Source organism: Nomascus leucogenys, chromosome 23, assembly GCF_006542625.1.
Source record: "Nomascus leucogenys isolate Asia chromosome 23, Asia_NLE_v1, whole genome shotgun sequence".
Lineage (NCBI taxonomy): Eukaryota > Metazoa > Chordata > Mammalia > Primates > Hylobatidae > Nomascus > Nomascus leucogenys.
In genome coordinates, this window is record NC_044403.1 from 15,619,942 (window position 1) to 15,647,178 (window position 27,237).

The following is a 27,237-nucleotide window of genomic DNA, read 5'->3' on the forward strand; positions in this document are numbered from 1 at the left end:
TAAGATGATTCCATGTGCTAAGTTAGTCGATACAGTTGTTTATTCAAACACATGCAATTCTTTGTAAGTTGTTTTTAAAACATGCAATTCCCTATATAGTAGTTCAGTCTTAACAGTATTTCGTTTTCCACAGTTTCAGTTACCTTAAGTAAACTTAAGTTAAAAAAAATTAAATGAAAATTCTAGAAATAAACAATTTATAAGTTAAAAAAGCATGAATTGCCTTTTGTTTCTAATTGTTTGGAAATGAAAATAGTGCAGAGCTAGATATTTCCTTTGATAATCCACAGTATTCCAGCACACAGGCAGCTGGATGCTTCAGGAAAGGGGCCAGCTTGACATGGAGCTTCCTCCCACATCCTGTCTGTGCCTCAGTAGCTCTCTCTATAATTAAACATTTTTGTTGTTAACACATGCTATTTTTCACTTAGTTATTCATAAATCTGTACAAAATATATAAGGTAGATTAATTTTCCTTATTTGTTATATTTCTTAAATTGTGCCCTCTGTTGAAAAAGCCTGGGGGGGACAAGCAGAGGAAAAAGAAAATCTGTAATTAAAATTCTCTAGAAGTCAGCAGTAGCAATTAATGAAGCAGAAGAGTAAAGCAGTGTAAAAATAGTCTTAGAAGAGCCCTCATCAAACTCTGGAGGCCAACCAACAGAGATTCTCCTGAACAGCAGGAGGCAGAGAATTATAAATTTATGGAAACATCTTGTTTCTTTGTCTCCAAATTGTACTTTCGGTATGCTGAAGCAGGAAGCACAAACTTCTTTTCAAGAATTCCCAACATTGTGCAAATGAACACACATCTAAAATAAATCATAAATTTGATTTATTAATTTAAGTTCTAGCATATATTTTGGGGGAAACTTAGTCATTTGATTAATTACTCAAACCCTACTTTTTGCTTTTCCTGCAGCAACATGGTTCTCGGATATTGCTACTTTAAGTTTGCATAGAGATGTATGCTTGTACATTATGTTTTACTTCCTGAACTCTGGATGAAGACTACATTTCAAATAACATCATCAAAACATATTAAGAACCCAAGACACAGGGCTTGGTGGTGAAATATGGTGGGAAAAGTGTTTATGGCACCTCATTTTACTCTGGAAAAGAGTTACAGTGCCATGAAATTAAGAGGCAAGGACAATCTATGTGCAATTTAGACTCAATTAAAATCTGTCATGATTTATTATAGAATATGAGTCTCCAGGAACATTTCTGTACAGTTTTGTGGGATCTCATATTCCAGTCCCCCGAGGAACATGGGGGAGGAGACCTCATTACAACACTCCTGATAGAAAGGGAGAATCAGTTTCATGCAGACACACCTCTAGCTTGCTCACTCCATGTATGACCACTTAGATTCTGTTAGTAATACTGTCAGGGAGTGTCCATTCCTTCCTTCCCTCTGTGGTGTTCTGTAGTTTTATGAACACCTAGAAAAGGGGTTTTTGTACTTGCACAAGTTTCTTTATACCCTCTGCCACCCTATTTTCCTTTTTAATGTGGGATAGGGGAGTTCCTCAAACATATTTAAGTGTCTTCTTTTGCGTGGTGGGAATTAGAGTTGAGAGGATATACTTTTGGACGTGACTCTTCACTGCAACAGTTAAGGGTGTGGAGGGCAAGTTAGGTTTTCATTCGCTTTCCAGTGGATTTTTCTGAATCCAGGGGTGTTAGTTGAACATCTGAGGGGCAGACAGTTTTCTTGCAGATACTCAGAGTATTCCTATGCCAAGTACCATCTACAACCAAGAACGATCCTGACCAGATCCTGCACATTAAATCCTATTATATTGTTTATGCATATTAGGATAACAAGATCAAAGAGTTTAATCTAGAATCACAGACTGTGAAAGCAGAGTCTTTGATTCAAAACCAGTTGAGATTTGAGTTGGGTGAGTTGAATTTCAAAACCAGTTCTGCCTGATTCCAAAAGTCAGACTCTGCTCTATCCCACGCAATCTCACACCTACTCTTTTCTATAGAGGCAAAGTCCTCCCATGGCTTGCAATTTTATAGACTCAGATCCTCCATAAACACTAATTATTCCAGAACCAAATCCTCCTACCTGTTATATTAGCTTGGTCTTTCTTTTCTTTTCTTTTCTTTTTTTTTTTTTTGAGACGGAGTTTCACTCTTGTTGCCCAGGCTGGAGTGCAATGACACAATCTCGGCTCACCGCAACCTTCGCCTTCCGGGTTCAAGTGATTCTCCTGCCTCAGCCTCCTGAGTAGCTAGGATTACAGGCATGCACCCCCACGTCCAGCTAATTTTGTATTTTTAGTAGAGACGGGGTTTATCCATGTTGGTCAGGCTGGTCTGAAACTCCCGACCTCAGGTGATCCACCTGCCTCGGCCTCCCAAAATGCTGGGATTACAGGCGTGAGCCACCGCGCCCAGCCTGGTCTTTCAAACAGAGCTGGAATTTAAATTTGAAGTGGGTGACCTTGCAGACAGACATCTACTACTTTTCTAATTATTCTTACATCAAAATATAATTAAGTAAATGGTAAAATTTTCAATGTCTTGGAACGGTTATAAGATATTTTCAGTATTTTAATTTTTATAGATCTTTTTATTTTTCTCAGTATTTTAAAAATATCAGGCTAAAAGTTCAGAGAGTGTGGATTTTTATTCCCTTGCAGAATAATCACTTCCATTAATAAAAAGAATTTTAGAAAAGCATCTTTCTCCTCAAAAAGCTCGTGTGTGTGTGTGTGTGTGTGTGTGTGTGTCTGTGTGTGTGTGTTGTGTGTTACCACAGTATTTGCATAAAAAATTGAAAAAAAGTATTTTGGATTCTATAACTTATTTTTTTCTTTATTTCAAAATACTTGAGTACATGTATGTTTTACCTTTTGCTGAAGTCTCTGAACTTTGATAAAAATTCTGAAAAAAAAAGTTAAATTATACTTGTTATTCACACAACAAATTCACAAAATAATCAAATGGTAATGTCCAAAATCTAAACATTATAATTTCTTTGTCATAGTAAAACAACAAAATATTTCTTGGCATCATATATCAATTTGCTTATTAAACAGGATGAATTTAAATTGTATGATGAAATAAAAACTTTCTAAATATTGTAATAAGCAACGTAGTTTTTTTTTTTAAAAAGAAGTTAACACAATAGATTGTCTAAGCTCAATCCCCCTTACATAACAGTGACTGATTTTTTGATAAAAGTGCATTTCTAATTCTCTCTGTATGCCGTGTCCAGCTCTTAATTCCTAGCAGTTATTCAGCAAGCTTTGGACAGCACCAAAAAGAAGACTGAATTGAAGTGGACAAAATCAGTATAGATTCACTAAATAGTTTTCTTTCTGTTTTTCTTTTTAGGGAATTTTTTAAAATCTGATAGTCAAACACTTGAAAAAATAAAATATCTTGAGTCATATCTTAAATAAAAAATACAATCTGAAATCCCTTTTTTTTGTTTTCATTTTCTTTATTCTTTAAGTTCATGTCCATTAGTGTGGTGGCCTTCCTTATTTATTTATTTTTATCCTTGTTAGAAGCCTAGAATTACTTTGGTGGCTTAGGATTTGCTGGTTGTAACTAAGCTATCTGAAAACTGTATAAGGTGGTTTACAGGCATCCTAAAAAATGGTTTCAGCCCAAAAGGAAATATAATTTTTAATAAGATCCATTTTAATTGACATTAAAATTTTTTAAATTTATAAACTCAAAATTTTAAAAAGTGAAAATAAGAAAATAAAATTTCAAGTCTTGCATTTAAGGAAATACAATTAGTTAAAAGCCAGGTTTCTCAAACAAATAAATTAGAGAAAAATTGTTTTTCCGTAACAAAAAGTTTGTTACAGTATTCCTTTAGAGAGAGAACATTTCGATCATGTTTAAAATGTCATTATATTTATATGCAACTTTTTAATTAAAAGCATCATTCGCATGAACCTTTTCAGAAGCATTTCTATTAGGCAAAATATTTCATTAGAGTATAGTATCAGTTGCTACTCTTAACAACTACATATAAGATCTCTACCCTATCCATGTGGGTGAGACTATTAAAAATGTTAGCCTTATTTAACTAGAACTCAATTTATTCAGAAATATAGACTTATATTAGAAAATCACCATGACATCCACCTACACCATGATGTGAAAGACCATATTTTCACTTTGTGGTTTGCCCATTATGTAAGCATTTAATGGAAATTAAATTATGTGAGTTCTGAAATATAATTTGAAGGACGTAAATTGTTTCCAGTGCTGGGTCAGAGAATAAAATAGAGTACAAGTATGTTTGTCATATAATTCTTCATCTTGCCAAAGCTTACATTTAATAAACACCTAATGACTTCTCTGTATGGCAGGGAATAGTCCTTTGCATGTTGACCAAAAATGCAGCCAAGAAAAAGAAAAGATTCTGAAATTTCACAGTTTTTTGGCAGAAGACCTGTATTTGTCATTTCTTCAATCTTAAGTTCATGGTGGGTGGATAGACTGCTTTGGCATTGTTAACTGTAGCTGGTTACTGCACAAATTCTGTAAAATGTACTTACTATGTGTGCCAGTATTCTTACATAGGTGGCTCACAGTTAAAATGGGATGGAAAAAGAGATGAACAAAAGTATAAATGCAACTGATGCAGAATAAATGAGCTTTCAACAGTCTGCTCAAAATAAGTAGGACCCAGTTTTTACAGAATATTTAACTATTTTGTCTATTGACACATATTAAATAAAACTCCTTATTGTCAATCCTTTCTTAATTTCTATGCATGAAAATCATTTGTCTTATCAAAATATAGGATAAATATTTAGACATTATGAGTTTAAAAGTTTCAAAGAAATATCACACAGAATTTTTTGTTTATACTAGTACATAAGGAAAGTGAGATGTGAAGATGAGTTTTTCTTGAGTATTATAATTGTTTATGGCTTTCCTATGAAATACCCAATTCCTTTGTGAAGAATTCTTTTAGCTTCAAATATTGTAAGTTTGATATTTCTGAAAAATTGTGATTTTGTTCTTTTAGGGAGTTTCAGAAAATGAGTGTTTTGAAGATAAAACTTTTTATAACTAGCAATACTTTAACATCATTTGAAATGCTTCATCTTAAAATTATATTTTCCTCGTTGTTTGATCAGTTGTTTGCCAATTCGCCAAGAGCTGGACGTAAAAGTCGAAGAATAACCAAATAGTCTTAGCAGATGGGAAGATGTGTCCACATCCACACATCTGGTCTCCTCCTCTGGCAATGGCTCATATTTGTCAGGAGGCTGGCTGTAATCAATGGCCATGAGATGACAGGGGCCAACCTTCCTGGTGCTTGTGTGAATTAAAGCCTTCATATTGGACTTGTGGGAAAGATTCTCCAGAACTAGCACCAGCACCATCCTTAATACCTCCATTAACAACAATGATCTCGTTTAAGCTACACTGTCCTCTGGGCCCTTTATTAACATTATTTCCCAGACTCACAAGAACTCTGGAAATTCTTTTATTTTTCTGTTTTAAACATGAGGAAAATTAAAACCCCAAAAAGTGAATTAGTTTTCCACAGGATATTTAGATAGAAACTGGTAGATCTTAAATCCAATTCATATTTGCATTATCTTATCTCATGTATTTTATCAGCTCTTAGAGCTTGTAATGTTTCTAAAATGTGACAATTTAAGAGAAATAACTGCTTGTTCAAAGTTAATTCTCACTACCTTGTTATACTGACTTAACATCACCAATTAGAAAGCCCTTTTTCAGCATCATATAATTCCCAAGTTTATAAGCTCATCAAAATAGTTATTTTCAAAACATACTGGTGAAATGCTTTTTAAGACTCTAACACAAGCTTGTCCAACCTGCGGCCTGTGGGCCACATGCAACCCAGGATGACATTGAATGTGGCCCAACACAAATATCACAAATATGTAAACTTCCTTAAAACACTATGAGATTTTTTTTTTTTTTAGCCTATCAGCTATTGTTAGCATTAGTGTATTTTATGTGTGGCCCAAGGCAATTCTTCCAGCGTGGCCCAGGGAAGCCAAATGATTGAATACCCCTGCTGTAGTATATTTTTTTCACTCTGACGCAGAATAGAAAAATATGATTATATTATATGTGATCAAATCAGATTGTTTTACTTTGTTGTTATTTGTAAAGGCCCTAGGTCTTAATAGCTACATACAAAAACAGTTTTGGAGACTACATAGTTATTCCCTTTCCTTCTATAATTGGAAAGTAAAAGATAAGGTGTTTCCTTATTAAGAAAAATTTAGGGAAATAAACACAAATCTGTCTTCGATATTGAATTGCTGGATTTATTGATTACATTATTTAAATTTTGATTTCTTTAATGCTTTGCATTTTAGCTTTTCAGCAATGTTTATCTTTAAAATATTTTTGTGGTATACCTCTATGACTCATCAAAATCGTCATTGTCACTGTTCATGTAAAGAACGTATTTAAATTTCTATATTCATTTTTTTACTGTCTAATCACACAAAACTTTGGATTAAATAAGATCTAGAAAGCCCAACATTAAGAAACTACTGAATTTTCATACCCACTTATCTATTTGAAACAATAAGCAGTAAGCATGATTATTTCTATGTGGTAATATGATTATCTACATTGTAAATCAATCTTTTGAAAATTTCAAGACTGGCGTATTCAAAAGTAGTAGAATCTCTCTTGTTCTCTACCATGCAGATAGAGAATGTATGTATTCACTCTGTCTTAGAAAGTTTCACATACACTGTAATGTGTATAGAGGCCCAGGTTCAAATCTGTATTTTGCCACTTATTAATTCTCTGTACACCCACACTGTAAGCGTTGAGTTTTAATAGTGAAATGAACATTAAAATACCAACTTTATGACATTGCTGTGAGCATAAATTGAGATAAAATAAAAATTAAATTCAATGAGGTAATGCATATGTCAAACTATTTTATACATTACAATAGACTAGCAAATACTAGTTATTATTATCATCGTATCTTTCTGCTTTATCATCTGCTAAACTAATAATAAGATAAATGAATTTATTGTAACCAGACGTCCTAATATTTTTCTTGGAAAATAATCACTTACAGGTCTACATCAGACTTCTGATAATTCAAAAGAAAATCACATAATGCCCATTTTTTAAGCCCACCAAACCATGATGTGGGATCTATAGAAAGTCACACAGAAATCATGGAAGCAGTATGCACTGCAAAATTCGCAAAAGATATCACAAAAATGGATTTTTTCTTTTTTATAAATATGCTTATCCATACAAACATGACACTTATGCCTGTATACACTCGTATACGTGAGAACCATTAACAAGCTATACAAACACATGTGAATATTATATAATTACGTTCATTTAGGTAGGATTGTAGGATTGATTTCAGTATCACCCGAAGTTATAAGGTGGTTACAAAATTCAAAGGTGTAATCAATGTCCTTATAGTTTAAACAAATCTATTTGGCATAATAGACTCAAGCTGCCAATACCCACAAACACTAGAAATATACTGTTTGGCTGCATGCACACACACACACACACACAGATACACACAAAATCACACACAAACTACACATAGAAATATAGTTGTTAGTAAAAAGTCTTTCACTCTCCTTAATTAAGTATTGAACTCAGGTTTAAACTGTGTAATAAATGAATATACTTACCTCTGCTTTTCTCTGAAGAATTAGACTTAGTTCATTTACTGCATCTGTAATTTGTTTGGTTTCCACACACCCTAGAACACTGCATATTTTTTTAACTTCTTCAATAATATTATCCATGTTTTCCTGTAGATAACAAGATTCACATCTTACAATCTATTGAAATAAATGAGGGGACATTAACTTATCCTCAAACTTCTTTTTCCATGAGGAGCAAGTGTAATAAAATATGCTTGTTTGCTTTCACATAAAAAGAAAGTTCTCAAGACTCTGGTTATCCTGTGACTGGGGCTTTAATTTTCATTGCGCAAATGTTCAGAATTAGAACTGACTTAACACTAACTTACTAACTTAACTCTAATTTAACATTACTTGAAACAAAATGAGAGAGAGAGGTAAAAGGAGAGGAAGTGGTAAGGAAGAGGGAGAGGAAAAGAGAGAAAGAGAGGGAGGAAGAAGTGTGGGGAAAGCAGGGAAACTCAGCCTTAGACAAAGTCTGTAGTTTCCACAAAACACTGAAAACAAAGTTATGATGGCAGACCCCAACAGAGTTTCAAAATACACCTATTGTTTGGAATCAGTGTATAGTTGGGCAAAGGGCAAACTTACTAGAAAATTAGATTCACAGGGTTCGGAACAAACTCTGGACAGCCAGTTGTGGTGTTAAGGTGTTTGATAATCATCTGATTGAACTATCCTTGAAGTGACTGATTTTTCAAAAAAATCGCTGATGAGAAATATAGTCTATTGATATAGTTTGGTTGTTTGTCCTCTCCAAATCTCATATTGAAATATAAGCCCCAATGTTGGAACTGAGGCCTGGTGGGAGGTGTTGGGTCACGGGGGCGGATCCCTCTTGAATGGCTTGGTGCTGTCCTTGCAATAATAGTGAGTGAGTTCTCACAAAATCTGGTTGTTTAAAATTGTGCAGCACATCCCGCCTCCCTCTGCTCCAGCTCTCGCCATGTGAGACACCTGATTCCCCTTCACCTTCTGCTATGATTGCAAGCTTCTTGAGGCCCTCACCAGAAGCAGATGCTGGCACCACACTTCTTGTATTGTCTGCAGAACCGTGAGCCAATTCAACCTCTTTTCTTTATAAACTACTCAGACTCAGGTATTTCTTTATACCAACACAAAAATGGCCCGGTATACCTACAGCAGTGACAAATTCTTAAAATCAACAATGCAGGCTGGCCTTAAGATAGATAGAGATTTTATGGTCACCATTCTAAGAACTTTTCATTAGCCATTGTATATCTCAGATTTGCACATGTTCTTAAATAAGCATTTATTTTAAAGAAATCTTCTCTGTTTTGACCTTACTCTTTTCCATGTTTTGCCATTAACTATAGTGAAAAATCTCTCTTTTCATTGATTCTGTGTGAATCATGTTTCACTCTATAATGTTTTTATATTCTTTGTCTTTATCATTAACAATTGTGGTTTTTCAAACAACATTGGTTTTGTCACCAGCACCACTGTCATTTCAATGGAGAATTACAACAGTTTATTTCAAGAAGAGATGGAACAGAGTTTTTCCTTTTATTTTCATACAAAGATATGTGTTCACAGCATAAAAAGATTTTAATTCTCCTTATTCTAGGGCATTTTCTTAACAAAGTGTCAATACAAAGACACAATGCAAGTTGTATATAATGGGATAATACTTTGCTTCTTTTGTGGAAAAATAATATGTACTTTTTAAATTTGTTGCCAGTATCTCTGATATGTAATTTTACAAATCCAAAAACCAATGACAAAAACCTGAAGAATAACTAATACTATAAAAGACAAAATGAGGATTCCAAAAATTGTCCACAAATTTTATTAATGAGCTGAAATAAAAAGATGCAATTTAGTTGAGATCTATTTTAAGTCTTTCATGGATTAAAAAAATACATCTGCTCAATAATAACATGGGGAAGAAAAATTTATGAGTCATCCAAATGGAAAAAAAATCATTTATTTCACTTATGTGTGAACTCAGTGTAAGTCAATATCGTGATGTGGCTACCAGATCCAGTTCACTATTAAATTGAATCAAAAGACACATGCTCTCTATAACTAGAAAGTTAGTTCCACCATGTTTTCAATGTATATTATCCAAACTGGAGTTTAGTTTGGGTACTAGATTTGAGAAAGTACTTAACAAATTGGAAATTACCAAAAGACAACAACCTCACTATTAATATACTGTTAATACAGTATTCATTCAGAATAGCATTATAGACGATATTGTCAGCTCTTAAGTCAAGATCTGTTTGTTTACACCCTGGTTCTGCCCCTTTCTACCTGTGGCCATCATCAGAGTATTTAACTTTCATGTCCCTAGGCTCCCTCTTCTGTGAAGTGAGAACAATAATTAAGTTTCTGTAAAGATTAAATTAGATAAAATATGAAATATGGTTCCTGGCAGATAATGAGGGCTAAATTTTAATGTTTAATTAATTGTATTCATTCACGCCAATCTTTCAGTTTATAAGAGAAATGAAACACTGTATATGCAGAGATAACTAATAGAATAAAAATTAGAAAATCATAAAAAACTGAAAAGTCATATTAGGTTCTATGTTTTTTCTCATTCATCTGTTCTAAGTAAATATGTGCGATACATGAGTTTGTGAAAATTCATAAACATCACTAATTGAAATACTAATACTGGGTTGACTCGGGTCACTAGGTAGCTTGTAGCCGATTTATTCAATGTATTACTCCAGTCTTGCAGTACTTCTTATGTGATCTACTTATCTCATTTAATCTTCACATTCTGAAGATAATCATTATATTCATGCATAACTGAGATTGCTAGAATATGTGAAGTAAAAGATTGCAATTGTAAAATTGAGTTGGTGATTAATTGGATATGAGAACCAACAGAAAGTCTGGATTTAAGATCATTCCAAAGTTTCATTTCCAAAGTTTGGAAACTAAGAATATGGGGTGCTATTCATTATGGCAGAAACACAGACAAATATTTCTGGTAGAATCATGACGTGAGTATTTTTTGATACACAGACTTTGAGCTTCCCAGAGGAAATGCAACAGAGTTCTATCTCTAGCAACTGTTGGACTGAGAAAATACAGACACACTACACCACACACACACACACACACACACGCACACACACACTCCCCACATGTTCATATAAAACATTAAACAAACTCTAAGAAAGGCAAGATAAATCTCAGGGTTGCAGACATTTAGAGGGAACTTCAAGCCTTCGCAGTAGTTCCAACAGTGATGCTGTAATGGCCTGGAGGAAATACCAGACTAGATGTAGATCCTCAGCTGTAGGATTGGTGTTTATTGCTAACAGTGCGACAAGTGCTGAAATCTTAGGACTAAATCACTTGGTGAAGGTAGGGGGAAGGGGCAGAACTGGAGCTAAGATCCTCGAATAGTCCTTAGACATTGGATAGCAGCCACCTGTAAAAAGTGGGAGAAGAAAAACTATGCCTACTGATCAGAAACACTTTTGATGAAGCCTCTCTCTACTCACCCCTCGAGTAAGAAAAATGATTATCTGAGAAACTGAACCCTAGTCTGTGCTCTGTGTGTCTCTGGAGTATTAATTTATACTACTCATAGTAGGAATTTATGTTAAAAATTGCACTAGGCTATTGTGACTTTTTTGGACCCAGGCAGAAGTAAATGCACAATCGTTGTATAAAAACACTTTTCTGTATTGACCTAGAGAGTTTCTCCCCAGATACACATACATATACAGATGCATGCACACACACATGCACTCACACACTAGAGTACAAGGGGAATATCAGTTTAAAATTTACAAAACCTGTGATGGCTGATTCGCAATATGAGATCCCCTACAGACACAAAATGCAGTAGGGTGATTACCCTCTTTCAAGAAATAACAAAGGTAGACTTGGGCAACATTTTCATGGAGGTGATACATAGACTAAAATTTGAATATGATTGTCCCGAGAGAGAATGTAGATAGAGAAAAAAAAGTTGAACACTGGGTGCATAACATTTCAGAACATTTAATATTTTAATGATGAAGGAGAAAGTTTGGGTCACAGATGGAGCACACAGTGTGGAGACATAAGCCAGAAGACTACAGCTTAATAGACATCAACGTGAAGGTAGTTGATGGTATTACAAAATTTTAGCTTGGCAAAAAAGAAGAAAAATAAAACATTAAAACCATTTCGGCCCGGCGCAGTGGCTCATGCCTGTAATCCCAGCACTTTGGGAGGCCGAGGCGGGCAGATCACAAGATCAGGAGATCGAGACCATCCTGGCTAACACAGTGAAACCCCGTCTGTGCTAAAAACATACAAAAAATTAGCCGGGTGTGGTGGTGGGTGCCTGTAATCCCAGCTACTCAGGAGGCTGAGGCAGGAGAATGGCATGAACCCGGGAGGCGGAGCTTGCAGTGAGCCAAGATAGCACCACTGCAGTCCCGCCTGGGCGAAAGAGCGAGACTACATCTCAAAAAAAAAAAAAAAAACAAAGCAACCATTTCAAGTATTTTATGGTCTTTCAGGTAAAAAGAGGATTAGATTTATTGTAAGTAGCTCTAAAATCATAAATGAGAACAAATGGTTGCACACCTAGAGAAGTTCTTTTGACTCAATATAAGAAAAATTTTTCTTAAAGTTATTTGTCCAAAAACTGCGTAGGCTGCCTTTTGAGTAGAAAGGTGCTCCAGATTCGGGTATATGAGCAATTAGGGATATTTAGAGAAGATTTTTGCATTGCATAGGAGTTTAGACTAAACTGCTTCTAAATTCTAATTTCTTTGAATTAATGAAAACTGAAAACAGCACTGTGATGTTATTTTATGTAGAATATTCCAAGCTTATCTTTGGAAATATTGGATGTATCCTGGACTTTGAAGGAACCATATGCTAATACTTTAGAATTAATTAATCATACTTGAAAAATGTTTTGAACATTTGAAAAGATGGGTAACAACCTTGTCTCCCCTGCATCTTTCTGGAAAACCAAACAAAACGGCATAAGTGGTTGATTATTCTCCTCTCTCATTTAGCTGTGATGGAGACCAAAGCAGTATGCATTTAAACAGCCATGTAACAGCTTACCATTTTCCGGATTTTATATAAACTTTAATGAGTTTCTATTTATATTAGACATAGTGAAAATTATCAAATTCAATTAATGAGTTTGGGGACAAATTGAAAATTTAGAATGCTTTTCATTCCAGGTTCAGTAGTTAGTGCCAGTATGAATTATTTTTTCCTTGAAGATTAAAAACAGCTTTGAAATGCAGGTTGGCTTAAAATATAAAAAAGGATGAGTTCATGTCCTTTGCAGGGACATGGGTGAAGCTGGAAACCATCATTCTTAGTTAGCAAACTAACACAGGAACAGAAAACCTAATACCACATGTTCTCACTCATAAGTGGGAGTTGAACAATGGGAACACATGGACACAGGGAGGGGAACATCACACACTGGGGCCTGTCAGGGGCTGGGGAGCAAGGAGAGAGATAGCATTAGGAGAAGTACCTAATGTAGATGACAGGTTGAAGGGTGCAGCAAACCACCATGGCACATGTATACCTATGTAACAAACCTGCACATTCGGCACATGTATCCCAGAACTTAAAGTTTAATAAACAAACAAATGAAAATACAGAATATTGATCTCTCTGCAACAATGAAAAATCCAGATAATATACAAAATTATAACTTTTGCTGAACCCTGCTGAGATCTAAGGTCACAAAGTGACCAAGTAAACCAAACTATACAGTGAAAACTGCTCCAAAGAGAGATGGGGCACACAAAATGTTCAAACTTTGGCAGAGCGCAGGAGAAAGAGGTGGTCACCATATCTATGAGTAAGAATAAATTAGCTAAAATTTAACAGATTTTTTAAAGGCCAAGTGTGAGCTAGCCTGTCAGTTTGGAATATCAGGAAGCCCAAGACACAAGGGGAGTTTACAATCTCCTGCAAGCTTTTTTCCATGGACACCTACCAGTTTTTCGGGGAAAATACTGAAGGCTGTGCAGGAAACTGAAGTCATATTCTGTGGTGCAGGTGTGTAGGTAATCAGCTGTTTCTGGGAGACAGTGATGGGGCTCTGTTCACTTCTGTGGATCCTTTTTGCATAAAAAGCAAAACTCTAAGCTGCAGGGGGAGGAGCAGCAAACTCTGTGTTTCCCTGAGCCCAGGCAAAAACCCCTTGCTTCTGGAGAAGTAAAAAGCAAAACAGTCTTGTCTCTGGGGGAGAAGTGGGACATAGATGAGAAGCTCCTTTGCTGTTGAAGGAAGGGTAGAAGCAAAAGGCCTTTGCTTCTGGGGAAAGGCCAGGAAAGTTGTCTTGGGTCCAAGATCTTACCTGGATACCAATTAGAGGTCAGGGACAAGGAGCAATAAACTCTCGTTTACTGCGAACGACGCAGATATAAGGCAGAGTTTGGCTGCCATGTGGAGGAGGCGCAGGAATGCTCCAGGAGTCCTAGTCCTGAGACTCAAGTACACAGAGTCTGCCTAAGGCTGTGATTGGTTCATTACAACACAGAACTCCTCTTGTCCCCACTGCCAAAATAGGTCTAGCATTGAGTAATAAATAAGCAAGGGTGGAGTACCACTGGGAGAGCGACAATAGTGTTTAGAGAGACCTTCTCTTTGGCACAGACAAGCAGGAGCTGTCAAAAGCTGAGGATGAAGCAGGATCCTACATGGAGGGAAATGTCATGGTACCACAGGCTCCACTGTAAGCTCGGATAATAATAGCTTCTCTAATATTTTATGATTCCAGCATTACTCTTATACCAAAATCTAACAATATTATAAGAAAATAAAAACACAAACTGATGTCCCTCATAAATATAGATGCAGATATCCTAAACAAAATATTAGTTAATTGAAGTTAGAAATATATGAAACAGATTATAAATTCTTAGTAAGTGTAATTATACCAGTAATACAAAGATTTTTAAAATTTGAAAAGAATAAAAGAGAAAAACCATACGTGCATTTGTACATATGCACAAAAAGCATTTGACAAAACTCATAATCCATTCAAGAAATAAGCTCTTAGTAAACTATAGAAGGAAGCTTTTTCAACCCAGTAAAATATAACTAACTTTTTATATTACAACATAACCTCCAAATAACTTTCCACTTAATGATAAAAGACTGTAAAGTTCTCCCTCGAAATAGCAAGGTGGGGATTCTGTTCTTATGACTACTTGTAAAATCCTATTGGAGACTCAGTAAGTATTAAATAATAAGGCAAGTAAAAAAATAAGAGGGCTATAGACTAAAGAGGAAAACATAAAATTATTTCACAGATGACATGATTGTATATGTAGAAATCCTAAGGAATCCAAAAAATAACTCTTAGATATAAAAAGTGATTTCAAGAAGACACAGTATATAAGGTCAATATATGAAAGTGAGTTCTACTCCCACATATTAGTAACAAACAACTGGAAAATAATATAAAAATATTATTTAAAATATTAGACAAAAACATGAACTAATAACTTTAATAAACTATGCATAATCTCTATGCTAAATTATAAAGCATTGCTGTGTGATTTAAGAAACCTATGTAGAAGAAGAAATAGATCAGATTAAATTGATCTCCCATGGATTAGAAAATATAATTTTTTAAAATATCAAGTTTCCTTACATCAATCTATATATTCAGTGCAATTGTAGCAAAGTACTTAGAATAGCCAAATATTTCTTTAAACAAGAATGATTTTGGAGAACTTACATTGCCTGATACCAAGACTTTCCATGAACATATGGTAATTAAGGTAATGTTGACTGATATTAGGATAGACATAGATTTATGAAACAGAACAGAGTCTAGAACTACAACTATAACTTGAAATGGATCATAGAACTAAAGAACAGCTAAAACTAAAAATAGTATTGAAAAATATAGTATGCAAACTTCTGTAGGCAAATCTTTATTAAATATGATAAGAAAGCATAAACTGTAAAGTAAAAATAAACCTGGACTTCACAAAGATTAAAAGCTTCTGCTTTTTGAATGGCACGTAAATGAAATAAACAAGCAAGCGAACAAACCAACAACCAGTCACAGACAGGGAGACAAAGTTTTCAATACATATGTCCTACACCTCACAATGAACTTCCTTCTGGAACATATTAGAATGATTACAATTGCAGTTAGTCGTGTGCAGGAGGGAGTTCACTGTTCCTTGTCCCTGGCTCCTAATTGATATCCAGGTAAGGTTCTGGACCCTCAGAATTTGATAACAAGAGGATATATAGTTCAACTTTAAAAATAGGCAAAAGATTTGAACAGGCACCTGACAGCAGAAAATATATAAATGAGCAGTAATTCCATGAAAAGTAATTCGGCATCATCAGCCATTGAGGAAATACAAATTAAAAACTGAAGGAAATATTGCCATATAGTCACTAGAATGGTTAAAATTAAAACACTGACAATAACAGGTGTTGGTGAGGATGTAGAACCACAAGAACTCTTACATAGTATATGAGATTCCATTTATATAAAAGTCAAGTAAAGGCAAAAGAAAACCAAATTGAGAGCAAATAAATGTTTGGTGTATGAAATCTGGGATGAGAGAGATTTACTGTAAAGAGGCAGTTGGGCATTTTCTTTTGTAATGGAAATATCTTGTATCTTCATTCCAGTTGTTGTTACCTAATTATATACATTTTGAAAACTAGTCAAACTACCCACTTAACATGGGTGCATTTTATTTTATATAAATTAAACTTTAAGAAAAGCGACTTAATAAATAAGACATTATAATTAAAGTGAAAAACCCCTAAATGGCAGAAGACATTTACAATACACATAACTGAAGGAAGGGTAAATATATAAAGAACTCCCATAAATCCATTTGAAAAATCTACAGAAATGTGGAAATATCAGCAATAGTTTGAACAGGTAAATTATAAAAGAGGGCAGTTGAATACTACATTTTTAAAAAAGGTAAAGACTCACGAATTTATGAGTTTAGTATGAATTTGTGAGTCAGAAAAATTAAAGTTGATACAAATATAGCATTACATATACCTAATGTTGGAAAACATTTATAATTTGGACTGTACTATAGGTTGGTGGGAAAATGCAGCAATAGGAACTCTCATATATTGTGAAATGGGTAAAACATTAGAAAAGCGTTTGGTATTGCCTTGTAAATCTATGTCCCTAGCTATGTGCTCTAGAAAACCTCATGATATTATTTCAAATATACACCAACAAGTGAGATAGATAAACAAATTGAAGTCCAGTCTTTTAATGGAATTATTACACAACAATGAAAATGAACTAATAACAACCACATGGAAAAAGGTGGATAAATCTCACAATTAACACTGAGTGAAAGATACAGGGCTCAAAAAGTGCATATAGTTTGATTCCATTCATGAAGACCTTAGAAAGAAAATCAACACCTTATATTGCTAGTAGATGCAAACTTTGGTGATGAAATGATAAAGAAAAGCTACAAAATCCTTTTCATCAAATAGGACCTTTTACATAGAGGAGAGGAGACAAGAAGTGGCAAACAGGCGTGTGATACCAAAAATATTTTGTTCCTTAATTTATTAATAAGAGTGGCTTTTCTATTATTATTCTTTAATTGTGTGTTCTTCATGTGTTATATAATTTAGTACATAAATCACCAGTACAATGTCAGATCATCTTATTCCTTCACACAAAACCCTCTAGTTTTCTCCATCTCATTAGCAACACAAATTATGTTGGCTAGTGATTGTCTTCTATTTTGATAATCTACTTTTAATTTTTTTATACTTCTTCAAGTCTGAGAGTGTTCTATAATGATAGCTTTGACTTTTAGTACAATCTGCCCTTTATTTCTTCTAAGGTCGGTTTCAATTCTGCAATTGTGCTTCATTTTCCTGTTCTCTGACTTTATTGCCTTTATTTCCTTGACTTCTTTTGCAACCTTGCAACTGCTCCTTGTTACCTCTTAATTTTATCCGATTTTCTTACACTTTTTTTGCTCATTTCCCACCTTTTCTTATGTTCTATTCTGAATGCAAATCAATTTTGTGAAGATTTTCTTCTGGATCCTATACAATCCTCAACTTGAATAATAGTGATAGAAACGGTAGCAGTAATAGCAATAAAGTAACACGGGTACTTATCTTTTCTTAAAAACGTTTTATTTTCCATCACTATATTATACTAAGCCCATTATATCCATTGTTTCATTAATTATTTAAAATATCATTATATTATATTTATTATCCTCACTCTAGTGATGAATCGTATAAATCTGAGGAAGGCTGAATACAAAACTTCCGTAGTGGTGGAGGGTTGACTTCTACATTTATCTGACTTTGGAATCTCTGCTCCTAAATTTTGTCTTAGACTACCATTAGGCTTACATTATGTCTGAAATTGGAACTTCTGAAAATCTAACAATAGATTTGGTTGTAACCAAGAGAGCTTCAGTTTAAAAGAAGCTAAATATAAAATCCCTGTGTGTCCTCTTTCTTTCTACTCATATATGGAATTTTCTGTCTCTCTCTAGATGAATACAGTTAGATTTTGGTCTTGAGCAAGTGTTAAATAAGTATTATTTTGCCCTCCCCACTGAGTTACTTAAACCTGAACACTAGAGATGTCATATTCTCCTGGTTATCTACTTGGTATAGCCTCCGAGTCATGGGCTAGATGGTAGAAGGACTTAGGGGTTCTCAGTTATTTTCTGACCAGATAGATGTTTCATGAAGCTAAACCATGTTTTGAAGCATGAATTGATTTTTCCTCAACCCTGGTTCCTCTAATTTACAATAAATTCAACAATTACTAGATTCTAGTGTAAATTTGTCATTCATGGTAGGGATTTCCTACCATGATCCTGACTGGCATTTTAATAAAGAATTTTGGCGACAACATATTAGAGACTACTAGGAAGAAGTGATTTTAAATCAGAAGTTGATTCTTTCTCCAAGGCAACGATTTGGTTTTATACTGCTTTGCTCTGTATAGACACCATTGTGTATATTATTTATGTGGATATGCTGTCTCTCCAACTAGATCATCGGCGACTTCAGAGTATGGTTTGAACTCCCATTTCTCTTGGTTTCAGTGAGTAAATAGTTTCATAATTTGCATGAAGTAAGCATTCAGTAATACCTTGAGGGGGAGGATTCTCTTTTTTCTATTCTTAATTTTTCTGAAATTCCTATTGAATTCATATTATTCAATTTCTATGAAATTAAAAAAACACAGAATGAATTCAAAAATATTCTCTATAGTTCAGGGTTTTAATGGAATAGAAGAGAGGAAAAAATGTCCAGTGAAAAAGCTCTTTGTAAATTACATACAAAACTAGCCATTTGACATAATAGCCAGAATGCCTGGCCTAAAATGGTTATCATCTAAAATATGTTGAAATAATAATTGTCAAGAAAGAAAATATTTGGTACTTTAAAATATTCGTATTATTCAATAATATTCATGTCTGACTTATTCAGCTGCATGCTTGTTATTTTTTCAAATCATGTGTAATAATCCAAGTTTGGGAGATAAGAAAAAAACATTATTTTTCCAATTGACACTGTTTTGGACATGATGAAATGCTACTTAATGTATTTGTCAAATGAATAGAAAGCACAAAATTGTGAACTGATAATATCATAGTCTGTCGTCATTTCTAAGATATTTACTATTGATGCTTCATAGGCAAAAATGTCATTTAAAGAACTCATTGTTTTGGATTGAGTTCATCTGGAAAATCACATACACTGTGACCTATTTATAAAATAATTTAGCTGCGAGTGATGATTGCTATTTGCCAGTGATAATAGAAAGACAGTATTTCTTTGGTATTTTGCCAACTTTTAAGTCATATTAGAAAAATTTACAATAGTCAATCATTTCTTTCAAACTAGAAATATAGGAGGCTTCATACATAAGTAATAAGATCAAACTTCTGAATTTGGAAATTAAGAACTGTTATAAATTATCAATAATTTGTGTGTGAAAAAAGATGTCTATGATATGTGAGCAGTGTTGAGACATTTAGATAACTATAATTCATTCATAAGTAGGTTACCATAACCTCAAAAGTATTTCTACACATAGTAAAGAGACAAAAATACTCTAAGAATTAAGTCTTAATATATCCTGGTACCTGGTAAGTTTCACATTCTACATGAGAAAGAATGACTCTCACAAGGCTGATTAGAGGTACTAACCATAACACTTTTATGAGACTTAAAACAAGCTAATTGTGGATTCTTTTCACATTCCACATTTTAAACTTCCAGACTCAGACCAGGCTGGAGCAGAAAAAATAGAATTAGGGTGAGAGGATTACACTTGAGGGAGAAACGTAAGTCTTGTATTTGTAGTCTCCATGTCTTTAGATATTTATGTGGAAGTCACATACGATTTCAGTATCCACATCAATAAGTAGAATTTATTATTTTCAGATATATTTAGTGTTTATTGATATTACAAATAGTTATTATCTGAGTTATGTGCCCTTTTATTTATATCAGGAATCAATTATTTAACAGAAAGAAAGAAGTCACTTGTTTAAAAAATGTTCCCTGACTCACAATATTCTGTAATAATATGATGTTTTATCTGTGGAAGGCTAAACCTTCCCTGGAAGAAGAAACTGTAAGAAATAATCTGCCTAATGGAGATCACAATTTCAATGCCCAATAGGTGACCAAATTTCAGTAGCCTTGTAATGAATCCATCATTCCCTCTGCCATGCTACCTTCTCTCTTCACTATTATAGTGAATTGATGTCTCCACGGAGTCAGTCAGCAGTCCGGAATTTTGAGTTATTCTAGGCACATAGAATTTCACCAAATCATGTAAATTGCACATTTTCACTTCTTATGAATCTGTCCCCTCATATTATCCCTATAGTAGAGTGTTTGTCCATGCCCTCATCATCTCTTTGGGCTAATGAAATGTCCTTCTAATCATCAATCAGTCATTCTACTACTCTGCCTAATGGCTCCATGTCATCAGCTGACAAAGCAGAAAATCATAAAATTGGCCATAAAAGGTCCATAAGATCCTACATAATTTGGCCCCTGTCTGCTTCTTTCATCTGATTTTTTTCCAGCCTCTAATTTTGAACACTAACTACAGCCATTTCAAATGTCATAGTTTCCTAATCACACCAGGCTGGGTCCTGACTCTTTTCTCTCTCTCTGTTTTTTTTTTTTTTTTTTTTTTTTTTTGAGACTGAGTCTTGCTCTGTCGCCAGGCTGGAGTACAGTGGCCCGATCTCAACTCACTGCAACCTCCACTTCCCAGGTTCAAGCGATTCTCCTGCCTCAGCCTCCCAAGTAGCTGGGATTACAGGCACCCACTACCATGCCCAGCTAATTTTTGTATTTTTAGTAGAGATGAGGTTTCACCGTGTTGGCCAGGATGGTCTCGATCTCTTGACCTCGTGATCTGCCCACCTCGGCCTCCCAAAGTGCCTCTGTTCATGTTGTTCTTTGCCGAAAGTTATCTCTACCCCCCACCTTCCTTCACAATGCCCGTCTCTGGCTGGGAGACACATACAGTACTCATTTGTCAACATTCAGCTCAAATGGATAAAACTGACCATTCTTTCTTACGCATCTTGTGTACATACAGTCTTTCCTCAGCAGTTGTAGCACTTTACTGCATATGCCTTTCTACTTGTCTAATTTTCCAGGTTGAAATGAAAGCCTTTCAAGTGTAGATCCTCTGTTTTATTCATTTTTGTCGTCTTCAAAATTTGCAAAGTTTTAGAAAAATAGTAGATGCTTTAAAAACGCTTACTGAATTGATGGATAAAGTAACCAAAGTCAATACCTGGGTTTTCAATAGGTATTTCAGGTGGAAGTCATATTTTTTGATGAGTGTCAAGAGGCATTGTCTGGAAAATAAAAAATAGAAACTTTGTTTAAAATTGGGTGGGAAAGCTTATATTACCTTTAGCACAAACATTTATCACAAATTCTGTTTTGCCCATGATACTATCGTAGGCATGGTATAAAAAGGATTATCGTTGACATAATTTTAAAAACATCTCAGAAGGGTGCCTTATAAAGTTTGTATAACTTGATAGACAACAAACATATCTGAAACTTTTAGAACTCCAAAGAATTCACGATAAATTAACCAAACCTCTCAAAGGCTGATCATTATATAAAACTACTCTTAATTCAAACCGTAAGTTGCAAAGGGATTCATAAGCAGATAATGGCATATATTAACATCAAGAAATATTAAGTATGGCATATCTTGTAGAGAAGTGCATTTGGAATTAATGGCTTATATTTATAATAGGTGGGGTTGTCTCTGACACCAAACCTCTGCGTTTTTCTTTCCTAAGCTTCTCTTACTGCTCCAGCTTTATCTATGCTTAGGCAGAAGACATGCAATTTGAGCAGAAATTCTTCTGAGCTTCGCTGTTCAAAAATTATTTTCCAAAACATTATTGACTTTACCTTCTTATTTGTCTTGAAAACTCCTGACTTAAATTGAATCATAAGTCACAGAACTCAGAAACGCAACATTAAAAAACACACCATTATTTTTACAGTAGCTGCATTCTCATTTTTTTACATTATCACTTTAGTTGGAGTCCCTCTGTCAGTTCAAAGACAAAATGCATAAAGTATGTAAAAGTCAATGAAAGGGGAGGAAAATAATAACTAAAGATTTGGGCAATGGCAGTGTTTTGTTTTGTTTTGTTTTGTTTGTTTTTGTTTTTGTTTTTTTGAGATGGAATCTTGCTGTCGCCCAGGCTGGAGTGCAGTGGCACGATCTCAGCTCACTGCAGGCTACCCTCCGCCAGAGTTCACGCCATTCTCCTGCCTCAGCCTCCCGAGTAGCTGGGACTACAGGCGACTGCCACCTCGCCCGGCTAATGTTTTGTATTTTTAGTAGAGAAGGGGTTTCACCATGTTAGCCAGGATGGTCTCGATCTCCTGACCTTGTGATCCGCCCACCTCGGCCTCCCAAAGTGCTGGGGTTACAGGCATGAGCCACCGCGCCTGGCCAATGGCAGTGTTTTTATATAAAACCTGAAACTATTAGTACCACCAAGAATGCACCCACTTCAGCACTTTGTTTTTGGATATGGTATCTATTTTACAGAAAAAAAAAAACACGGGGAAGTAGTGAAGGTGAGTGATTTGCTCAACTTCTAAGAGGAAGTTGAGTCATAAAAGAGAAGGGCTGAAATCAAAGCCCTTGCCATCCAGTGCTTGATTTTTTTTGATGATCCAATACGGTGTTCTGAGGAGGGCAGGCAGGGAAGCATTGAATCCCCAAAAGTAAAGTTCTGCAGTGGCCTTTATAAGGCTGAGAATGTCTCTGTGTTAGACACCCTTTGAGAAAAATAAGGGGCGAAGGGTCAGAACATAATGGACGTGGAATAAGCACTGATTGAGAGTTAGATACTTGGTTTTAGTCGTGGCTATGGGATTAAATATTTGTGTGATGGTTGCCAAGTTTTTGAACTTGTGTTTTTAGTTTCCTTACCACAGACGAAATAGCACTGGGAGATGGCATCACCCCAGACTGTAATCCACTCCCCTGGGATTGGAGGGAGGCGTGGAGGAGTAAAGTCTGAAGCTAGGCTGTCCCAGACATGTTTCCTCTACTCCTTGCTACAGCAGAACTTTTGCTTTGCCCTGAATTAACCCTCTGGACTCCTGCAACTGCACACTGGCCATCAAATGTCTGCTAGGGGGCAGGCAATGGCAGGGGTAAGACAAGAACAGAATGAAAGCCTCCTTCTCTCACTCTCTTCTCAGCCTTGGCTTGCCTCTCTGTGCCCCAGGTAGTGGTGACTTAAAAGGTGCAACGACCCTCCACCAACCCAACAACGTCCTTTGTGTCCCAAGGATTTCCTGCTTTTTGAAAAACTTCCCATATTTGAGGTGTATGTGTGTTTCTTTCCCTTTCTCTCTGTTCCCCCCACCCTTGGGTAGATTTATTTTGGAGAAAGGAAACTACAGACCTTGTTTGTATGTTATACAACAGAAATCTATAGCAGAATCATGTAATTACCTATAAAACGAAAATTTGTATTAGATTGTCTAAAATCCTTTCTAGTCCTAGCCATTCTATGATTTTATGGAGTGAAGATGGATATTTTTAGGGGGAAGGGTGGCAGAGAAGGGCAATGGAAAAACACAATAGTTTAATGAAAGAAAATGTCCTTTGTAAATTTCAGGCAGACCTGATTTTAATCCTGCCACTGATGACCAGAATGGTCTTAGGTGAATTATTTAGCCTCTCAGAACTTCAGTTTCTTTAGTTTTGAAACAGGATAGTACATACTATCACAGAGTTTTAGAAAGAATTAGATGAGATAATATATGTAAATATATAATAACTTCACAAAATCGTTACCCAACATAGTCACTAAAAACAATTTTAGCTCATATTTTCATTTACTTTTTAAACAATTTTATTTTATTATTATTTTAAAATTAATTAATTATTTTTTTTTTTGAGATGAGGTCTCACTCTGTTGCCCAAGCTGGAGTACAGTGGTGTGATCTCAGCTTACTGCAACCTCCACCTCCTGGATTCAAGTGATTCTCCTGCCTCAGCCTCCCAAGTAGCTGAGACTACAGGCACATGCCACCATGCCTGGCTAATTTTTGTATTTTTAGTAGAGACTGGTTTCACTGTGTTGGCCAGGCTGGTCTTGAACTCCTGACCTTGTGATCCACCTGCCTAGGCCTCCTAAAGTGCTGGGATTACAGACATGAGCCACCGCACCTGGCCAATTTTATTTTAAGTTCTGGGAAACGCGTGCAGGATTTGCAGGTTTGTTACATAGGTAAACGTGTGCAATGGTGGTTTGCAGCACCTATGAACCCATCACCTAGGTATTGAGCCCTGCATGCATTAGCTATTTATCCTGACGATCTCCCTCCCCCACAACTCTGATGGGCCACAGTGTGTGTTGTTCCCCTCCCTGTGTCCATGTGTTCTCATTGTTCAGCTCCCACTTATAAGTGAGAATGTGTGGTGTTTTGTTTTCTGTTTCTGTGTTAGTTTGTTGAGGATAATGGCTTCTAGCTCCATCTCTGTCCCGCAAGAGACATGATCTCATTCCTTTATATGGCTGCATGGTGTATATGTGCCATTTCTTTATCCAGTCAATCACTGATGGGCATATGGGTTGATCCCATGTCTTTGCTATTGTAAATTTAGCTGATATGTTATATCAGCCTTTACTTTAGAGATTTATGACCTGTACCTCCCACACTACATTTTCTACTGGTTCAGCTCACAACAACCTTAATTGCAGATATACCCAAACTCGCAGTTTAGCTACCCAATAAGTCTATTCTTCCAAATATAATACATGCATACATTTAGATATAAGAATGAAGTAGGATATGTTCATTTGTTGTCAATCAAGTTTTCCAATTTGAATTTACACTCCTGTATTTATGATATACCACTTATTTTTAGGGAGTTTCAGAAACAAATTAAGTAGGAGATGGTTACCTTTGAAGTATTAAAACTGTTTTACAAAGAGCTTAAGTGACATATGCAAACCCAAATTCACAAAATTAATAAGGAAAACAAGTCCTTGAAAATGTAATAACCAGCAGCAGAGATTTTTTTAAATGAATGTTAGAATGTTCTGGAAAGTGTTAGCAGCTCTTCAAATATGTCTGAATAACTTTGAAGAATGGATAATTATTAACAGAATTTGCCTATTAAAAGTACAGTAGCTTCCACAGTCCAGTGAATGGACAGTTTTGACAATCAACTGAAAAATACTGAGATTTGACATTTGAGAACTCAAACAGAAAGTAGTCTTGGAACAAATATAAAATGTCTTACCTGGATACTTTCCAAATATGCATAAATTCTAGAAGTTGGTTCAGATAAAACTGACTGTGGTCCTCTTCATGCTGTAGACAGCAGAATATATTAATATTTATAGAGTGAATAGGAATGAGTACCAGATAAAAATAGGTCTGTAACTTCCTGCTGTCATTTTATTCACCTATTTTGATAACCCTCATTCATCACTTTTATATTTTGTCTGAAAGACCTTACAAGACTCTCCTTAACTATATAAGCCTTTTCAAAAGTAAAACAGAAAGCTTAGCTTTGGTTGAGAATAAACCTGAAATACAGTTGAAGAACATCGTGGCATCACCAAGGTCAAACATTAAATTCTCCTACTAAGTATGAAGGCAGATTTTTTGCCACCAGTTCTCCCACATACATGCACATTTTGCTTTCACGTTTAGGCCATGAGTGCCATGGCAGTGTAAAGCCTGACATTTTGCCAGATGGGCGGGCAGACACATAATCAACTCCTTCATTTTTCAGCTTCACCACATCTTGCCGCCAAAATGTCAGTGTAAGAGAGTTTTCCATTTCATGAGCACTAAATTATGCTAATGAATGACAATTACGGGTAGGTATAAATGTTAGGAGTTAGTTGGCATTTTGTTTTCTTCCTACATAAGCACGAACTGCTTATCTTAAAATATGCCTAAGGCCCATATGTGTGTGCGCACACACGCACACACACACACGCATACCTTAACTTCTTGACTAGCTCTCCTGCAACAGGGCATTCATGAAAACCCTTTGCAAGTATGCAGAGAATACAGTATGTCTCATCATAATTGCACTATTTCACCACACGGTGGCATTAAGATTGAGATCTGAGTGGGTCCCTTAATGCCTAGGGTGTATGTAATCTTGTATGTCAATACACACACAATCTATTTTTAAAACTGACTATTAGAAATTTGGACAGAAAACATCAGAAGGAAAACCTTTATATGGCCCAATGTCAAAGGTAAATTAATTTTTATATTGGTTTGTTTTGTGAACAGGAAGAAGGAAGCTAAGTTAGATAGAAAGAATAAGGTCACTGTTATAAAACAATATTTTGACTACATGCTGTGAAAAAGAAACACTGTAGAATGACTGAGAAACGAAGATGTGGGTCTTACTTTCTAGAAATTTACATATAGAGTCACTGGGACAGCTAAAATAAAAAGTGTGATAGTGACAAGACAATTTTTTTCTGCGACAGATAAAGCTAAACTGTAGTCATGAAAAGTATAGTAAGAGGGAAAATAGGAAAGTGAAAAACAGTAAAAATAAAAAAGTAAGATTTGAGCTGTAATATATGGCACTTGTCTTCTTTCAGAAGTTAAAAACCAAAGCAAGAATATAAAGAATATACTTATTTACATCTTTCTATGAAGCGTAATCATATTCATTTAAAAACCAATTTATTTGGTTTCCAGAAATATTTTCGGTATTAGTCATAGTACCTTTTGCTAGAAAAATTTTTAAATTTAAATACCTCCATAGGCTGGAGGAAAAATAACTTTGTAAGGTACATGTATTGGAAACATTTTTTTTGTTAAAATTATTAACAGATCTTGAAAAAAACAAAAGCTGGAGGAAAATTCCTGTAATTGTCCATGAAAGATAGTGTGCACTTAACTTTTCCTTAAAAGCTGAGGCCATACCTTGGCCTTAAGGAAAAAGGAAAAAGTTAAAATTTTTTTTTCTCATGCAAAAATCTATCGCTGTAAATGTTCGTGAATGTTCCCCTGAGCTATAAGAAAATCTTAGTTT

General features: G+C 35.1%; 1 protein-coding gene across 3 annotated transcripts in view; it reads right to left on the minus strand.

Moving 5' to 3' along the window:
• The window catches only part of PIK3C2G (phosphatidylinositol-4-phosphate 3-kinase catalytic subunit type 2 gamma), a 403,925-nt gene that overhangs the window by 318,814 nt on the left and 57,874 nt on the right, over window positions 1-27,237 (minus strand). For all 3 annotated transcript variants that reach the window (XM_012502330.2, XM_003265569.4, XM_004092097.3), the window contains 4 exons: window positions 25,468-25,538; window positions 21,460-21,523; window positions 7,662-7,784; window positions 2,868-2,901 (listed from right to left, as the gene is read on the minus strand). In XM_012502330.2, the coding sequence (XP_012357784.2) occupies window positions 2,868-2,901; window positions 7,662-7,784; window positions 21,460-21,523; window positions 25,468-25,538 (292 nt within the window). The remainder of the gene's footprint in view (window positions 1-2,867; window positions 2,902-7,661; window positions 7,785-21,459; window positions 21,524-25,467; window positions 25,539-27,237) is intronic.